Source organism: Salmo trutta, chromosome 34, assembly GCF_901001165.1.
Source record: "Salmo trutta chromosome 34, fSalTru1.1, whole genome shotgun sequence".
Classification (NCBI taxonomy): domain Eukaryota; kingdom Metazoa; phylum Chordata; class Actinopteri; order Salmoniformes; family Salmonidae; genus Salmo; species Salmo trutta.
In genome coordinates, this window is record NC_042990.1 from 33,179,623 (window position 1) to 33,196,321 (window position 16,699).

The 16,699-nt window shown below is 43.1% G+C and overlaps 2 protein-coding genes across 5 annotated transcripts in view; one reads left to right on the plus strand and one right to left on the minus strand.

Annotated features, from left to right (window-relative positions):
• Positions 1-417: 417 nt before the first annotated feature.
• On the minus strand, positions 418-11,285 carry LOC115174054 (protein HGH1 homolog). Of its 3 annotated transcripts, none has more exons than XM_029732688.1 (7): positions 11,233-11,285; positions 10,229-10,876; positions 6,863-6,963; positions 6,551-6,649; positions 2,709-2,800; positions 2,344-2,466; positions 418-828 (listed from the first exon to the last, which is right to left on the minus strand). In XM_029732688.1, the coding sequence occupies exons 2-7, from the start codon at positions 10,768-10,770 to the stop codon at positions 643-645; spliced, it is 1,143 nt and encodes a 380-aa protein (XP_029588548.1). In that variant the 5' UTR covers positions 10,771-10,876; positions 11,233-11,285; the 3' UTR covers positions 418-642. The 3 variants fall into 3 exon arrangements, with proteins under 3 accessions (XP_029588548.1, XP_029588549.1, XP_029588550.1); XM_029732689.1 differs by lacking the exon at positions 11,233-11,285 and adding an exon at positions 10,990-11,208; XM_029732690.1 differs by lacking the exon at positions 418-828 and having other exon boundaries at positions 2,342-2,466; positions 2,611-2,800.
• A 119-nt stretch (positions 11,286-11,404) lies between these two features.
• Positions 11,405-16,699, plus strand: part of LOC115174055 (ATP-dependent DNA helicase Q4) — a 28,184-nt gene continuing 22,889 nt past the window's right edge. For both annotated transcript variants that reach the window (XM_029732691.1, XM_029732693.1), the window contains exon 1: positions 11,405-11,530. The gene's annotated coding sequence lies outside the window, so the exon portion shown is untranslated. The remainder of the gene's footprint in view (positions 11,531-16,699) is intronic.

The window sequence follows — 16,699 nt, forward strand, 5'->3', positions numbered from 1 at the left end:
AAATTGAAAAAAAATAAATGACTGTTGTTGGATGTGAGCCTGTCTTTACTTGATGTTACTTTAAAGTGAATAAATCTACTTTGCCATAAAGAGCTGTAGTCCCCTGGCTGTGTGCCCCTCCAGGCTGCCAGGACCTGATTTAGAATCTGTTACAGTGGCAGCCCTCAGCCCCCAAGCCCTTCCACAACCTACCTAACATCAGGAAGCCCGGCTCAGCCCGTAAGGACCAGCACCCCAACAGGCAGCTGCACAGGTAAACTGTCTGACAGAAGCCTGAGGATTCCTACTCCTGGCTACTAGCCTAGGGACTGCTAACCATGGATTATGATACCATGGACTACTATGGGCTCAAATGTGATTCCATTTGGAACTCAAACATTTTTGGGTTCCTACAGAAAATAAATCAAGGACAGACTCTTTTCGTTAAAAACAAAATGTTATTATTTTAATAGTTAGTTACTTGACTTTTGTTGTCTGAATTTACATGTGAAAATACGACCCAGTCCTTCCCAACTCCTGTTTACATGCAAGTTTGTTGTTGTGATGGCGAGAATGATCTTGTGTTCATTCCAGTCAGCAGTTGGTTTGGTTCCATTGTTCATCAGATGGTGGCTCAGATGAAATGTAGAAAAGACCTCCCTGCTACATCATCCTCACTATGCCAGCACACTGCTGGGGCTTGTCTGGATTTAACAGATCTTCCTGGTCCTTCTCCAACTGCTCCTGCTCCTTGGCATCCATGTCTTTGAGCTTCACCTCCACATCCTCAGGAATCTCCACCTCCAACAAGTTCTCCATGCCTGGCTCCGGTTCGTCCCCGATCAACACCTGACAGAGACACGCACATACAAAAAAGGATACATCAATGCTGGTGGCAAACACATTAACATAGACTTACTTTAAGTGAAAAAAACTGTAGAGAGCAAAATATTCCAATGACATCCTCAACATTACTACAGACTGGAATTGACAACAAATTAGCTCAAGAAATGTCAAAACGGCATCAGGACGTGCTCCAAAAATTAGGAAAAACTGGAGGGGGAAAAAGTGGTATTTTTAAGTAATATGTTACAGCCTTGTTAAGCGCAAGCTTCAGCATAAAAAGACCATTAATCTTAGATAAATATCATGCTCGGATTTCAACTCGCTAGATTTATATGCTTTATGACTGCAATTAAACTGTCTGGGTAGCTAAAGACTGAACCTATACCTCTGAACCAGAACTCAAAAGGGATCTCCGAGCTGTATGGAGTGTATCAGGGTGTCATCCAAGACCGAGTGACATCTTTTCCACTCAGTCGTTCCCCACTACCACAGCAGAGCAGGCACTATGCAGGGAAGGAACAGTGGAAGCTTTTTCCAGCCAATCAGAACATCCTGTCTGTGTCCTAAATGGATCCCTACAGTGCACTACTTTTGCCCAAGGGCCCCGCAGGGCCCTGTATAAAAGTAGTGCACTATGTAGGGACTAGGGTGCCATTTGGGATACAAATTCAATTTCCTCAGTTAGCCGCTGCTGTAAATTTCAGCACTCAGAGTATTGACATGTCATGAGATGAATTGGCATTGTAGACTGGGGTGTCTTACCAAGCACAACAAGAAGCCATGCAATTCCCGAACGGACTGGTTACCAAGGTGCCATGACGACAGCTGGAAAATCTGGACTTGCTTGTGAATAACGCAGCAGCTCACCATGAGATTGCTCTGGGTTGATTTAATAGGGTAAACCTAAACCCTAACCGCAGAGGTTTGCCTCAGAATTACAGCAACCGTTTGTTGATCTTAGTATAAACCTAACACACATTAAATTACACAGAGTATACAAAACATTAAGCACACCTGCTCTTTCCATGACAGGTGAAAGCTATGATCCCTTATTGATGTCACTTGTTAAATCCACTTCAATCAGTGTAGATGAAGGGGAGGAGACAGGTTAAAGAAGGATTTTTTTAAGCCTTGAGACAATTGAGACATGGATTGTGTATGTGTGCCATTCAGAGGGTGAATGGATAAAACAACATTTAAGTGTCTTTGAACAGGGTATGGTAGTAGGTGCCAGGCACACTGGTTTGTATCAAGAACTGCAACGCTGCTTGGCTTTTCATGTTCAACAGTTTCCCCATGTGTATCAAGAATGGTCCACCACCCAAAGGACATCCAGCCAACATGACAACTGTGAGAAGCATTGGAGTCAACATGGGCCAGCATCCCTGTGGAACGCTTGACACCTTGTAGAGTCCATGCCCCGATGAATTCAGGCTGTTCCGAGGGAAAAAGGAGGTGCAACTCAATATTAGGACGGTGATCCTAGTGTTTGGTTTACTCTGTATATTCGGAGTTTACCTGTATAAACTTCTCGCAAGCAGCGGCCACGTGAGGTTCCTTTTCCCAGTTGTGGAACTCCCTCATGATGGCGTAGGCGTTCTTGGCCTTCAGAAACTGCCGGCCCACTTGGGTCGCAGTCAGCTGGGTGCATCAAGAGAAAAATGTCAAGTTACGAGTATTTCCAGCTGTTAAAATCACTTTGGGTTATACAAAAAAAAGAGCTTTTCTGGTTTAGTGACAAAGATGATTAAGTGTTGGAGCCAGAAACAAAGCATTTCGTTGCACCTGTGGTAACATCTGCAAATCTGTAAACGCGACAAATAAGCTTTGATTTGAAGTGTTGGTGGAAGCATGGCATGGTATTGACTCCTGGGTACACCAACCAGGATCATGGTCTCAATGAGCATCTTGCGAATGTCGGGATCCTCCTCTCTTTTCTTGTCCTCTGGCAAGTACTGGAGGTCGACGGGTAACCCTTCATTGAATAGGAATAATGTACCATCAGAATTAGGCTACATTTTAATGCAGATATCTTACTGTATTACATTAGCAGTAGGCTATATCAAGGAGTTTAAGTGTTTTTAATCAATGTATGTTGTTCACAGTACAAACTGTGGGCCTGTGATGCCCACCATCTCTTTATGAATTATTCTCTAGCATCTCAGGCTGTGTAGCCTTCTATAAAGACTGGTTAACGTGGCCATGTGCCACAAGACTATAAAACAACAAAACAAATGAAATTTTTTTAACTATTTTTACGTGACCACCGCCTTTAAAGAACCCCGGGCTGAGTACAGTAAAACTTCCTTGGAAGGATCTTCAACATTTTCTATTTGGGTCCCTCTGACGTTACTGTGATGTAAACATTTTTTACCAACTCTCCATGCACAAGGTGGGGACAAATACACAGTGCCTTGAAATTCCACCTGCCATCTGCACAGAACAAACACATTGCGCCCTATGGAGGAGAGGGCAACTGCAGCAGACACGCTCATGCCACAGGCACAATGATTTCCTGTTGCAGCTGGGAATAGGAATGAGCACTGAAGTTAGCCCTAGGTATAGATCTTGGATAACCTTCCCCTAATACAACCATTAGTGGGTAAAATGTCAAACTGACTCAAAATCGAGGAAACTGCAGTGGGGTTGCCAAAATGTTTTGGAGGAGGAGGGGGGACAATACTTTTTGTTAGGATCCCCATTAGCTGTTGCAAAAGCAGCAGCTACTCTTCCTGGGGTCAACACAGAACATGAAACAATACAGAACACTAATAGATAAGATCAGGACAGAAAATATACAAACGTTTTTGAGAAAGACATTTTGAAATAAAATATTGAGTAAACGTATTTATTGTTTTTTATTCTTTTTGATAAGAGCTAAAAATTCAATAAATTGAAGGTTATTTGTTGACGTAAAACTCAAAATGTTATAATTTTAAAGGTTGTCATTAGATTTGGGGCGGGATCGCAAGAAATTCTTGAGGGAAAAAATAAATAAAAATGGGGACCGAGAAACTCTGTCCCCCCCAAAAAATGGGATCCCCGCTGAAAAAGTTTGAATATCACTGCTCTAACCCGCTGTGCCAGCGTCTACCAACTAACCCGCTGTGCCAGCGTCTACCTACTAACCCGCTGTGCCAGCGCCTACCTACTAACCCGCTGTGCCAGCGCCTACCTACTAACCCGCTGTGCCAGCGCCTACCAACTAACCCGCTGTGTCAGCGCCTACCAACTAACCCGCTGTGTCAGCGCCTACCAACTAACCCGCTGTGCCAGCGCCTACCAACTAACCCGCTGTGCCAGCGCCTACCAACTAACCCGCTGTGCCAGCGCCTACATGCTAACCAACAAACCTGTATTATCAGCGTCAACCAACTAACCTGTTACATAACCAGCTGCCCACTGCACTGAGGCTAGGAAACACGGTTACCACTGATAAATCTACGATTATTGCAAATTTCAATAAGCATTTTTCTACGGCTACCCCTACCAACAGCAACTTGCTCAAGCCTCCCCCATTTGTCCTTCACCCAAATCCAGACAGCTGATGTTCTAAACCTGCAAAATCTGGACCCCTACAAATCAGCTGGGCTAGACAATCTGGACCCTCTCTTTCTAAAATTATCCGCCGCAATTGTTGCAACTCCTATTACTAGCCTGTTCAACCTCTCTTCCGTATCTTCTGAGATCCCCAAAGATTGGAAAGCTGCCGCGGTCATCCCCCTCTTCAAAGGGGGAGACACTCTAGACCCAAACTGTTACAGACCTATATCTGTCCTCCCCTGCCTTTCTAAGGTCTTCGAAAGCCAAGGTAACAAACAGATCACCGACCATTTCAAACCCCACCGTACCTTCTCCGCTATGCAATCTGGTTTCCGAGCTGGTCATGGGTGCACCTCAGCCACGCTCAAGGTCCTAAACGATATCATAATCGCCATCGACAAAAGACTATACTGGGCTGCCGTATTCATCGATCTGGCCAAGGCTTTCGACTCTGTCAATCACCGCATTCTTATCGGCAGACTCAACAGCCTTGGTTTCTCAAATGACTGCGTCGCCCGGTTCACCAACTACTTCTCAGATAGAGTTCAGTGTGTCAAATCGGAGAGCCTGTTGTCCGGACCTCTAGCAGTCTCTATGGGGGTGCCACAGTGTTCAATTCTCGGGCCGACTCTTTTCTCTGTATACATCAATGATGTCGCTCTTGCGGCTGGTGATTCTCTGATCCACCTCTACGCGGACGACACCATTCTGTATACTTCTGGCCCTTCTTTAGACACTGTGTTAACTAACCTCCAGACGAGCTTCAATGCCATACAACTCTCCTCCATGGCCTCCAACTGCTGTTAATTGCAAGTAAAACTAAATGCATGCTCTTCAACTGATCGCTGCCCACACCTGCCCGCCCAGCATCACTACTCTGGACAGTTCTGACTTATAAATATGTGTACAACTACCTAGGTGTCTGGTTAGACTAAACTCTCCTTCCAGACTCATTAAGCATCTCCAATCAAAAAATAAATCTAAAATCGTCTTCCTATTTCGCAACAAAGCATTCTTCACTCACGCTGCCAAACATACCCTTGTAAAACTGACTATCCTACCGATCCTCGACTTCGGCGATGTAATTTACAAAATAGCTGCCAACACTCTACTCAGGAAATTGGATGCAGTCTATCACAGTGCCATCCGTTTTGTCACCAAAGCCCCATATACTAACCACCACTGTGACCTGTATGCTCTTGTTGGCTGGCCCTCGCTTCATATTCGTCGCCAAACCCACTGGCTCTAGTTTATCTGTAAGTCCTTGCTAGGTAAAGCCCTGCCTTATCTCAGCTCACTGGTCACCATAGCAGCACTAACCTGTAGCACGCACTCCAGCAGGTATATTTCACTGGCCACCCCCAAAGCCAATTCCTCCTTTGTCCGCCTTTCCTTCCAGTTCTCTGCTGCCAATGACTAACGAATTGCAAAAATCACTGAAGCTAGAGACTCATATCTCCCTCACTAACTTTAAGCATCAGCTATCAGAGCAGCTTACCAAACATTGCACCTGTACATAGCCCATCTGTACATAGCCCATCCAACTACCTCATCCCCATATTGTTATTATTTTTTGCTCCTTTGCACCCCAGTATCTCTACTTGCACATTCATCTTCTGCACATATATCACTCCAGTGTTTATTTGCAAAATTGTAATTATTTCGCCACTACAGCCTATTTATTGCCTTACCTCCCTAATCTTACTTCATTTGCACACACTGTATATAGACTTTCTATTGTGTTATTGACTGTACGTTTGTTTATTCCATGTGTAACTCTGTGTTGTTTGTGTCACACTGCTTTGCTTTATATTTGCCAGGTCGCAGTTGTAAATGAGAACTTGTTCTCAACTGGCTTACCTGGTTAAATAAAAGGTGAAATAAAATAAATATCAGTGTCTACTAACTAACCTGTTATATCAGTATGTAACTAACTAACCGGTTATATCAGTGTATACTAACTAACCTGCCATGTCAGTGCGTACTAACTAGAGAAAACGTTTGAATACCACTGGTCTAGGGGCAACTTCACTGTACTCTTTAGGGTCGAGGATGTATTTAAGGACTGTTGAACCATCTGAAATCACAGTGCCTGGTACAGTACATGATACGCTGTCTGCTGGAGCCTGTCTGTTCTGCAGGGAGATGAGAAACCTTTTGCCATGCTGTGGTGTCTCCTTACCTTCATTCTCCTCGTCAGAGAGTTCCTCAGGCCCAGCGAGAGGCAGCAACAGGAAAGGCAGAATGTCCACCGCATCACTAAGCAACCACTCATGATGAGCTGGGGGAAATAATAAGATATCCAAATCAGGAACTTTTTTCCCCTCTTACCCTTTCTTGGAAACATATATTACAAGGTCAAAGGCCAACATAGCTACAACGTTTACCGAAAATGAATCCTCTTCAATTCAACACAAAACGGGCATGAACTAGGAAGGTTAAAACTGACTGTCCTACAGCCATAAAGATGTATGTGTGTCTTTTCATCCCTTACCATGGTCAAAGCAACAATTTCTCAGAGTGCCAATGACTCCCCCTCGTCTGATTGTGGAGGCCTCGTATTGTATGTAGGGAAGGAGTCTCTGCACTACACACCTGTGGACCATCAAACATACACACAAAGAACAGGCATCATCATTGGACAGGGAACAGACAGGTAACACTTATTGGGTAGGAAGTTTGACATCTCTTTAGGCATGAAGTCTACCAAAAAAACTGAAATCTTCATCCCTAACTACAACATTTGCAATCTACTGCAGAGATAGCCTGCAGAGTTCTGTCCTACTATCCAGGTCTGTACCCAAACAATTTGAACTTCTACTTTTAAAAATCCATCTCTAAAAACAAGTCTCTTACCGTTGCCGCCTGCTATAGACCCCCCTCGGCCCCTAGCTGTGCTCTGGACACCATATGTGAACTGATTGCCCCCCATCCATCTTCAGAGCTCGTGCTGCTAGGTGACCTAAACTGGGACATGCTTAACACCCCAGCCATCCTACAATCTAAGCTTGATGCCCTCAATCTCACACAAATTATTATTGAACCCACCAGGTACCACCCCAAAGCCGTAAACATGGGCACCCTCATAGATATCATCCTAACCAACTTGCCCTCTAAATACACCTCTGCTGTTTCAACCAAGATCTCAAGAATCCCTGCCTGCATCCGTAATGGGTCAGCGGTCAAACGACATCGACAAATCACAGTCAAACGCTCATTGAAACATTTCAGCAAGCAAGCCTTTCTAATAGACCTGGCCCGGGTATCCTGGAAGGATATTGACCTCATCCCGTCAGTAGAGGATGCCTGGTTATTATTTTTTTAAATGCCTTCCTCACCATCTTAAATAAGCATGCCCCATTCAAGAAATTTAGAACCAGGAACAGATATAGCCCTTGGTTCTCTCCAGACCTGACAGCCCTTAACCAACACAAAAACATCCTTTGGCGTTCTGCATTAGCATCGAACAGCCCCCATGATATGCAACTTTTCAGGGAAGTTAGAAACCAATATACACAGGCCGTTAGAAAAGCCAAGTCTATCTTTTTCAAGCAGAAATTTGCTTCCTGCAATACAAACTCCAAAAAGTTCTGGGACACTGTAAAGTCCATGGAGAATCAGAACACCTCCTCCCAGCTGCCCACTGCACTGAGGATAGGAAACTGTCACCTCCGATAAATCCACTATAATTGAGAATTTCAACAAGCATTTTTCTACGGCTGGCCATGCTTTCCACCTGGCTACCCCTACCGCGGTCAACAGCACTTCACCCCCCACAGCTACTCGCCCAAGCCTTCCACATTTCTCCTTCTCCCAAATCCAGTCAGCTGATGTTCTGAAAGAGCTGCAAAATCTGGACCCCTACAAATCAGCCGGGCTAGACAATCTGCACCCATTTCTTCCTAAAATTATCGCAACCCCTATTACTAGCCTGTTCAACCTCTCGTGCCGTCTAAGATTCCAAAAGATTGGAAAGCAGCTGCTGTCATCCGCCTCTTCAAAGGAGGGGACACTCTTGACCCAAACTGCTACAGACCTATATCTATCCTACCCTGCCTTTCTAAGGTCTTCGAAAGCAAGTCAACAAACAGATTACCGACCATTTCGAATCTCACTGCACCTTCTCCGCTATGCAATCTGGTTTCAGAGCTGGTCATGGGTGCACCTCAGCCACGCTCAAGGTCCTAAACGATATCGTAACCGCCATCGATAAGAAACAATACTGTGCTGCCGTATTCATTGACCTGGCCAAGGCTTTCGACTGTCAATCACCACATCCTCATCAGCAGACTCAATAGCCTTGGTTTCTCAAATGATTGCCTCGCCTGGTTCACCAACTACTTCTCTGATAGAATTCAACGTGTCAAATCGGATGGCCTGTTGTCCGGGCCTCTGGTAGTCTCTATGGGGGTGCCACAGGGTTCAATTCTTGGGCCAACTCTTTTCTCTGTATACATCAATGATGTCACTCTTGCTGCTGGTGAGTCTCTGATCCACCTCTACGCAGACGACACCATTCTGTATACTTCTGGCCCTTCTTTGGACACTGTTAACAACCCTCCAGACGAGCTTCAATGCCATACAACTCTCCTTCCGTAGCCTCCAACTGCTCTTAAATACAAGTAAAACTAAATGCATGCTCTTCAACCGATCGCTGCCCGCACCTGCCCGCCCGTCCAGCATCACTACTCTGGACGGTTCTGACTTAGAATATGTGGACAACTACAAATACCTAGGTGTCTGGTTAGACTGTAAGCTCTCCTTCCAGACTTACATCAAACATCTCCAATCCAAAGTTAAATCTAGAATTGGCTTCCTATTTCGCAACAAAGCATCCTTCACTCATGCTGCCAAACATACCCTCGTAAAACTGACCATCCTACCGATCCTCGACTTCGGCGATGTCATTTACAAAATAGCCTCCAATACCCTACTCAATAAACTGGATGCAGTCTATCACAGTGCCATCCGTTTTGTCACCAAAGCCCCATATACTACCCACCACTGCAACCTGTACGCTATCATTGGCTGGCCCTCGCTTCATACTTGTCGCCAAACCCACGGGCTCCAGGTCATCTACAAGACCCTGCCAGGTAAAGTGCCCCCTTATCTCAGCTCACTGGTCACCATAGCAGCACCCACCTGTAGTACGCGCTCCAGCAGGTAGGTAGATAGGTAGATAGATATATATATATCTATCTCTGGTCACCCCCAAAGCCAATTCCTCCTTTGGCCGTCTCTCCTTCCAGTTCTCTGCTGCCAATGACTAGAACGAACTACAAAAATCTCTAAAACTGGAAACACTTATCTCCCTCACTAGCTTTAAGTACCAGATGTCAGAGCAGCTCACAGATCACTGCACATAGCCCTTCTATAATTTAGCCCAAACAACTACCTCTTCCCCTACTGTATTTATTTATTTAGCTCCTTTGCATCCCATTATTTCTACTTTGCACTTTCTTCCACTACAAATCTACCATTCCAGTGTTTTACTTGCTATATTGTATTTACTTTGCCACCATGGCCTTTTTTGCCTTTACCTCACCTCATTTTCTCACATTGTATATATACTTATTTTTCTACTGTATTATTGACTAAGTTTGTTTTACTCCATGTGTAACTCTGTGTTGTTGTATGTGTCTTACTGCTTTCTGCTTTGCTTTATCTTGGCCAGGTCGCAATTGTAAATGAGAACTTGTTCTCAACTGGCTTACCTGGTTAAATAAATAAATAAATAAATAAATAAATAAATAAATATATATATATATATAGCATGTTTTACCAGATGATGAGAAAAGTCAAGACATAACCTAGCCTAGGCTAAACCTGGATCTCATGAGCTAAGCACCCAGCCACTGACCTCTCCCTATCCAGGATAAAGTGTCTGGTCTCGGGCAGCTGAGTCAGGTTGGAGAGGAGGGGGCCCAGGTAATGGAGCGACACCTGCTTGTTGTAGCCCTCAGTGCAGAAGATTTCCACTATCTGCGTCAGACCGATCTCCTGCTCCTGCATAGCCTTAAACACCTCTTTACACGTCTTCACGTGCCGCGACAGGTTAGTGAGGATCGTACAGATACGATCTGCAAACATAAACTCTGGGTCCAGGAGGTTTTTAAACAACATAGGGAGGAAGTCAGCGTCTTTCACCAGTGGTTGGTGCATGGTCTCGTCAGCCGAGAGATTGATGAGAGAGTGGTAACAGTCTTTGACGATGGCGATAGAGGGGTCGGTGGTGAGGGTCACCAGGGCTTTAAGGAAGTCAGGTTTTGACTGTAGGTAGCGACAGCCGTCCCTGTTGCCTGATAGGCCCAAGATGTACTCTGTGGCCTGACCCTTGACGTCCGGCCTGGTGTTCAGGGTGAGGAAGGACAGCAGCTCTTTTGCCTCCACGTCACTCAACATGATGGTGGACAGGCAATGTGTGATGGTCAATCCAAATCTTCACTAATCCAAAAGTTGACAGTCACAAGATACAGGGTTACAATTCCACAAGTGTAAAGAAAGCTTGCTACAAAGACAGAGAGGAAAATTAGACCAATGATAACTGGTTAGATACAATGTAGCTAGAACACAACATAAACATACATGGTGAATATAAATGACAAAGTCAGTAAAAGTTACATTAAACTCATGCTGTCACATAGCATGATCACATCGGAGTCCTTTCGATCGTGCTAGCTAGCCGGTCGAACATGGGTTCACGTTAGTTTCTATATCTCAGGCGATATAAAACCACCCGAATTCCTCGACTGTTAAAACGATAGAAAACAACGTAGCTAGCTGGCTTGATACATATTTCAGGATTTAAATCCAATCGTGCGGTTCTGTAACATTGTTCAAACGTTTATTATGAGGCACACTCACCTCATCCACATGGGCCGTTCCATGCTGATAAATACGTACTTCCGCATTTGATATTTTGCGTCTCCCAATAGGATTACAGACAATACAGATATATCCGCTTCCAAAAGTAATCCTTAGTTCTGATTGGTTTCATTTTCTCAGCAGCCTTTCGATTGGTAGATTACTGCATGTCATTTTAAAGCGCGCTAAAATGGTGGAAACAACATATGCTCAGCACGACATATCATTCTCCTGGAGTAAGAAGCTGATTTAGGCTCTTTCAAAGCAGCGTTTTAGGATTCTTATTGCCAGCAGTCAGGTAAGAAACTTCGAATTTATTTTGCTTGAGATTACGGTATATTGGGACTTTTTGAAACAACTGTTGTAGCAAAGATGTTTTTAAACTAAGCCATTGTTCTTTCTATCTGTGGTTGTAGCTTGCCTACAATTTAGGGCTGGGCGGTATACTATACAGTATTTTACGATATACAGGTATTGATGCACGGACGGGATTGTGTTTTTACTTGACCTTCTATAAAGGTATTTGAATGTGATACGCCGTGCGTAACGTCCATTTTTATAGTTTATTTCGCTACTTGAGTCCTCTCTCACTCAACTCAATTGAAATCAATTCAAAGGGCTTTGTTGGCATGGGACACATATTGTAGCGACTTGCACAGACAGCTGTGTGTTATGTTATTCGTTGGTTGTGTTGTACTTACAGTACCCAGCGGGGTCCGACATGCCAATCAACCTGCTATCTGTCAATCACGGAGATGCCTGGAATGTTCTGAAGCCAGGCATCCTTAGTTCGGATTTCTCTCCAGGCCTGATCCGTGCGCATGTTGACCAGACTGCTCAAAGGTTGTTGTTTAAGAGTCTAAACTCATCTTTCAACAGAGGCTCCCTCAGAAATAACGCAGGGAAAGCGTGCCATGATAAAGTTGCCTGTTGCCTATTGCCTGTTGGCAATGTCAGCGACCACTGCATGCTGGAGGAGCACATCTCCAAATGGAAATTTCAGCAACATGTAGTCTACTGCAGAATAAAATACGTTTCTGACACATGAATTGTAGGTCTTCAGATCCAGCTTGCATTGGCCCCCAAGTTTAGTCTCTATAGTAGAGGAACGCTTGTCACCTCTCAAACAGGGCCAATCACTAGGGCCAGCTCGAAGTATTGGCTTTTTAGACACGGTTCCTAATCAACACTGAAAGCAAAATCATTTTGAAAAAACAAATGATCACATCGACATAGACCGCAAACTGGCTAAACAAAGATCTAAGTACGCTACGGCGAAGGGAATCTGAACGTTGTTCGCTAGAAGAGCCCGGTGTTTCAGCCTATGTAAAGGTGCCTATTGGATTTCTTTGTAGCGCATTTCAGATTTTCGGAATTTATAAAATCTCAAATCTTGTGCAAAGGCATTTTAGAAGCATTGCCTCTATAGCTAATACCTGACACTGTCATTCTTCATCGCTCAGTCTTCTAAACTCCCCATTCCATTTAATGCCAAGATGTTTATTGATTTTTGATTATACTTTTGTAATGCTTTTTGTGACGTGGATCATAGTCTCAGGTTGCGTGATCCTAGTAATCTTATGTGGAAAATACAACTAATGGGACGCAGAATTAAATGTATATCACACTCGCACAAATGCGACCAGTAATTGTTCGTATTTGAATTTAATCTCACACTAGCAAATGCGAGTGAATTGCTGGCACTTTAGAGCCCACTGAATATATTATGTTCGCTAACGTTAGCTCGAAATAATTAGTGTTTACCTGTCCACAACACCGGGTCGAAAAGGGATTTGTCCATGCGTTTACGTACAGCTGACGGTCGGCAAACTCAGCATCACAACAAACAGGAGGACGGCCAGACACCGGGCAGCTACGTTATAATGATGGAGATGAATACATGTCCGTTGACACAACTCCGTACATGTCTGTGTGTTGCAGCTCGAGAATAGGGATGTTAGATTTACTCCGTGGATTATTTTTTTGTAAAAAAAATCAGGCCCTGTTCATGTCTGCGTACTTTTAACTCGGATCTCGTACCTGCGTACATGGACAGAGAATTGCGTAGTTGTTACACAAAATGCGTGCATATTGGCAGTTCTGCAAAAGTTAAGTAAACAATCAAAAATGAACAGTAACATTACACTCAGTTTCAAAGGAATAGACACATTTCAAATGACATATTATGGCTATGTACAGTGTTATAATGATGTGCAAATAGTTAGAGTACAAAAGGGAAACTAAGTAAACACACATGGCTTGTATTTACAATGTTTGTTCTTCACTGGTTGCCCTTTTTTGTGGCAACAGGTCACACATCTTGATGCTGTGTGGACACACAGTGGTATTTCACCTAATAGATATGCGAGCTTATCAAAATTAGATTTGTTTTGGAATTCTTTGTGGGTCTGTATAATCTGAGGGAAATGTGTGTCTCTGATATGGTCATAAATGTGGCAGGAGGTTAGGAAGTGCAGCTCAGTTTCCACCTCATTTTGTGGGCAGTGTTTTCTCTTGAGAGCCAGGTCTGCCTAGGTGGCATCTCTCAATATCAAGGCCATGCTCACCGAGTCTCTACATAGTCAAAGATTTCCTTAATTTCAGTCACTGCTGTCAGGTATTCTGCCACTGTGTACTCTCTGTTTTAAGGCCAAATAGAATTCCAGTTTGCTCTGTTTTTTGGTAAATTCTTTCCAATGTGTCAAGTAATTATCTTTGTTTTTTCACAAATTTGGTTGAGTCTAAATGTGTTGCTCTGTGGGGTCTGTTTGTGAGCAGAGCCCCAGGACCAGCTTACTTAGGGGACTTGTCTCTAGGTTCATCTCTCTGTAGGTGAAGGCTTTATGGAAGGTTTGGGAATCGCTTCCTTTTAGGTGGTTCTAGAATTGAACGTCTCTTTTCTGGATTTTGATCATTTGTGGGTATCGGGCCTAATTCTGCTCTGCACAGTCTCAATTTGGTGTTTGTACAATTTTGTGAATTATTGGTTGGTGAGCGACCCCCAGACCTCACAACCATAAAAAGCAATGGGTTCTATAACTGATTCAAGTATTTATTTTTTTGTTGCCAAATCCTAATTGGTATGTTAAATTTAATGTTCCTTTTCCATGACGTAGAAGGCCCTTCTTGCCTTGTCTCTCAGATCTTTCACAGCTTAAAAATCAACAAAGCATGAGAAGACTTTGCCTTTGTTTTGGTTTGTTTGTCAGTTATGGTGTGCAAGGTGAATGTGTGGTCTGTCATATGGGACATTTGGTAAAAGGTCAATTTGATATTTGCTCGGTACATTGTTTTCACTGAGGAAATGTACAAGTCTGCTGTTAATGATAATGCAGAGGATTTTCTCAAGGTTGCTGTTGACCCATATCCCACAGTAGTTATTGGGGTCAGATTTGTCTCCACTTTTGTGCATTGGGGTGATCAGTCCTTGGTTCCAAATATTGGGGGAGATGCCAGAGCTGAGGATGAAATATTTTTATTTTTTTAAGTATAGCCAATTGAAACTTGTGGTCTGTATATTTTATTTTACTTAGGATACCATCAACACCACAGGCCTTTTTGGGTTGGAGGGTTTGGATTTTGTCCTGTAGTTCATCCAATGAAATTGGAAAATCCAGTGGGTTCTTGTAGTCTTTAATAGTTGATTCTAAGATTTGAATGTGATCATGTATATGTTTTTGCTGTTTGTTTTTTGTTATAAAGCCAAAAAGATTGAAGTGGTTTATCCACACATCTCCGTTTTGGATAGATAATTCTTCGTGTTTGTTTAGTGCGTTCTAATTTTCCCAGAAGTGGTTACATTGAGCTGATTTCTGATGTGCTGTTCCTTCTTTTTCCGTAGTGTTTTCCTGTATTGTTTTAGTGATTCACCATAGTGAAGGCGTAGACTCAGGTTTTCTGGGTCTCTATGATTTTGGTTGGATTGGTTTCTCAATTTGTCATTGTTTAAAATGTTCTTAGGTTGTCTGCTTGACATTTTTGTTTATTTGATAGTGAAGCTGAGAGGTCAAATATATTGTTAAGGCTTTCTGCTGCCAAGTTTACACCTTCACTATTACAGTGACATGTTTTGTCCAGGAAGTTGTCTGAAAGGGATTGAATTTGTTGTTTCCTAATAGTTTTTTTTGGTAGGTTTCTACACTACATTCCTTCTATCTATAGCATTTCTTAATATTATGTAGTTCCTTTGGCTTTGACGACTTGTGATTTGAGTATTGCTCTGTTCATGTAGACTGTGATTTTGCTGTGATCTTATAGGGGTGTTAGTGGGCTGACTGTGAACGCTCTGAGACACTCTGGGTTGAGGTCAGTGATAAAGTAGTCTACGGTACTACTGCAAAGAGATGAGCTGTAGATGTACCTACCATATGAGTCTCCTTGACGCCTACCATTGACTATGTACAGAGCTGCAGGACTTGTGACCCGTTTTTGTTGGTTGTTTTGTCATAGTCAATATCCTGTGTGGCTCAGTTGGTAGAGCATGGTGTTTGCAACGCCAGGGTTGTGGGTTCGATTCCCACGGGGGACCAGTACGGAGAAAAAAATGTATGAAATGTATGCATTCACTACTGTAAGTCGCTCTGGATAAGAGCGTCTGCTAAATGACTAAAATGTAAACGTAAAATAGTTGTGTATAGAGGGGGCATATTTGGGAGGGAATACTGTTACCTCTCTCTCTCTCGCCGCTTTCCACACAGACCTAGCCTTGTCCCCTGTCACTCAAGGAGCGCATGTGTTGTTCCTCAACCAGAGACACTTGCGTTCAGTCTACATGGTCAATGCAGCAGTATCGGTGACATTTTCTTAGCAAGTTGGCTCTAAATCTTGTTAGCTACTAATGCTAATCGCTAGCTATGTACAGTACTGCGTCAGAACAAACGTAATTAGCTGTACAACCTGATAATACCAGTGAATGTTGTTTGTGCAACAGTATCTTCTAAATCAAAAAGGAATACGCAAAGCATGAATATGTTAGCAAAATGAAGTAGCTAACAGAAAACATTTTAATGTAACCAAAGATAATTGGGTCCCCTAGGAAACACTTCTTTGGTTTCTACCCTGTCACAATAACTCCTCCCTGGCATTTTCATTCGTTGTCATGTCAAACACTGTATTTAAAACGCCCACTATTATATTGTAACTATTGTAATTCTATAATTATATTTCCATGATGCCAACAGTTCACCCAATTGTTTTGCTCTAAATCGCAAGTCACATCGCAATTGCAACATTTGGTAAAAAATAAGGCCTATAAGTGTGGAAATACAGAAATTGATAAACAATTAATTTTGTTTTGGTTGAATAGAACAGTATAAAAGAATCAGAATGGAGAAAGACTCATTGAAATCACTTAGAATATATGTGTTGCCACGCTAGGATCTCTCACTACTCATAAAGCACCCTGGGATCTCTCACTACTCATAAAGCACCCTGGGATCTCTCACTACTCATAAAGCACCCTGGGATC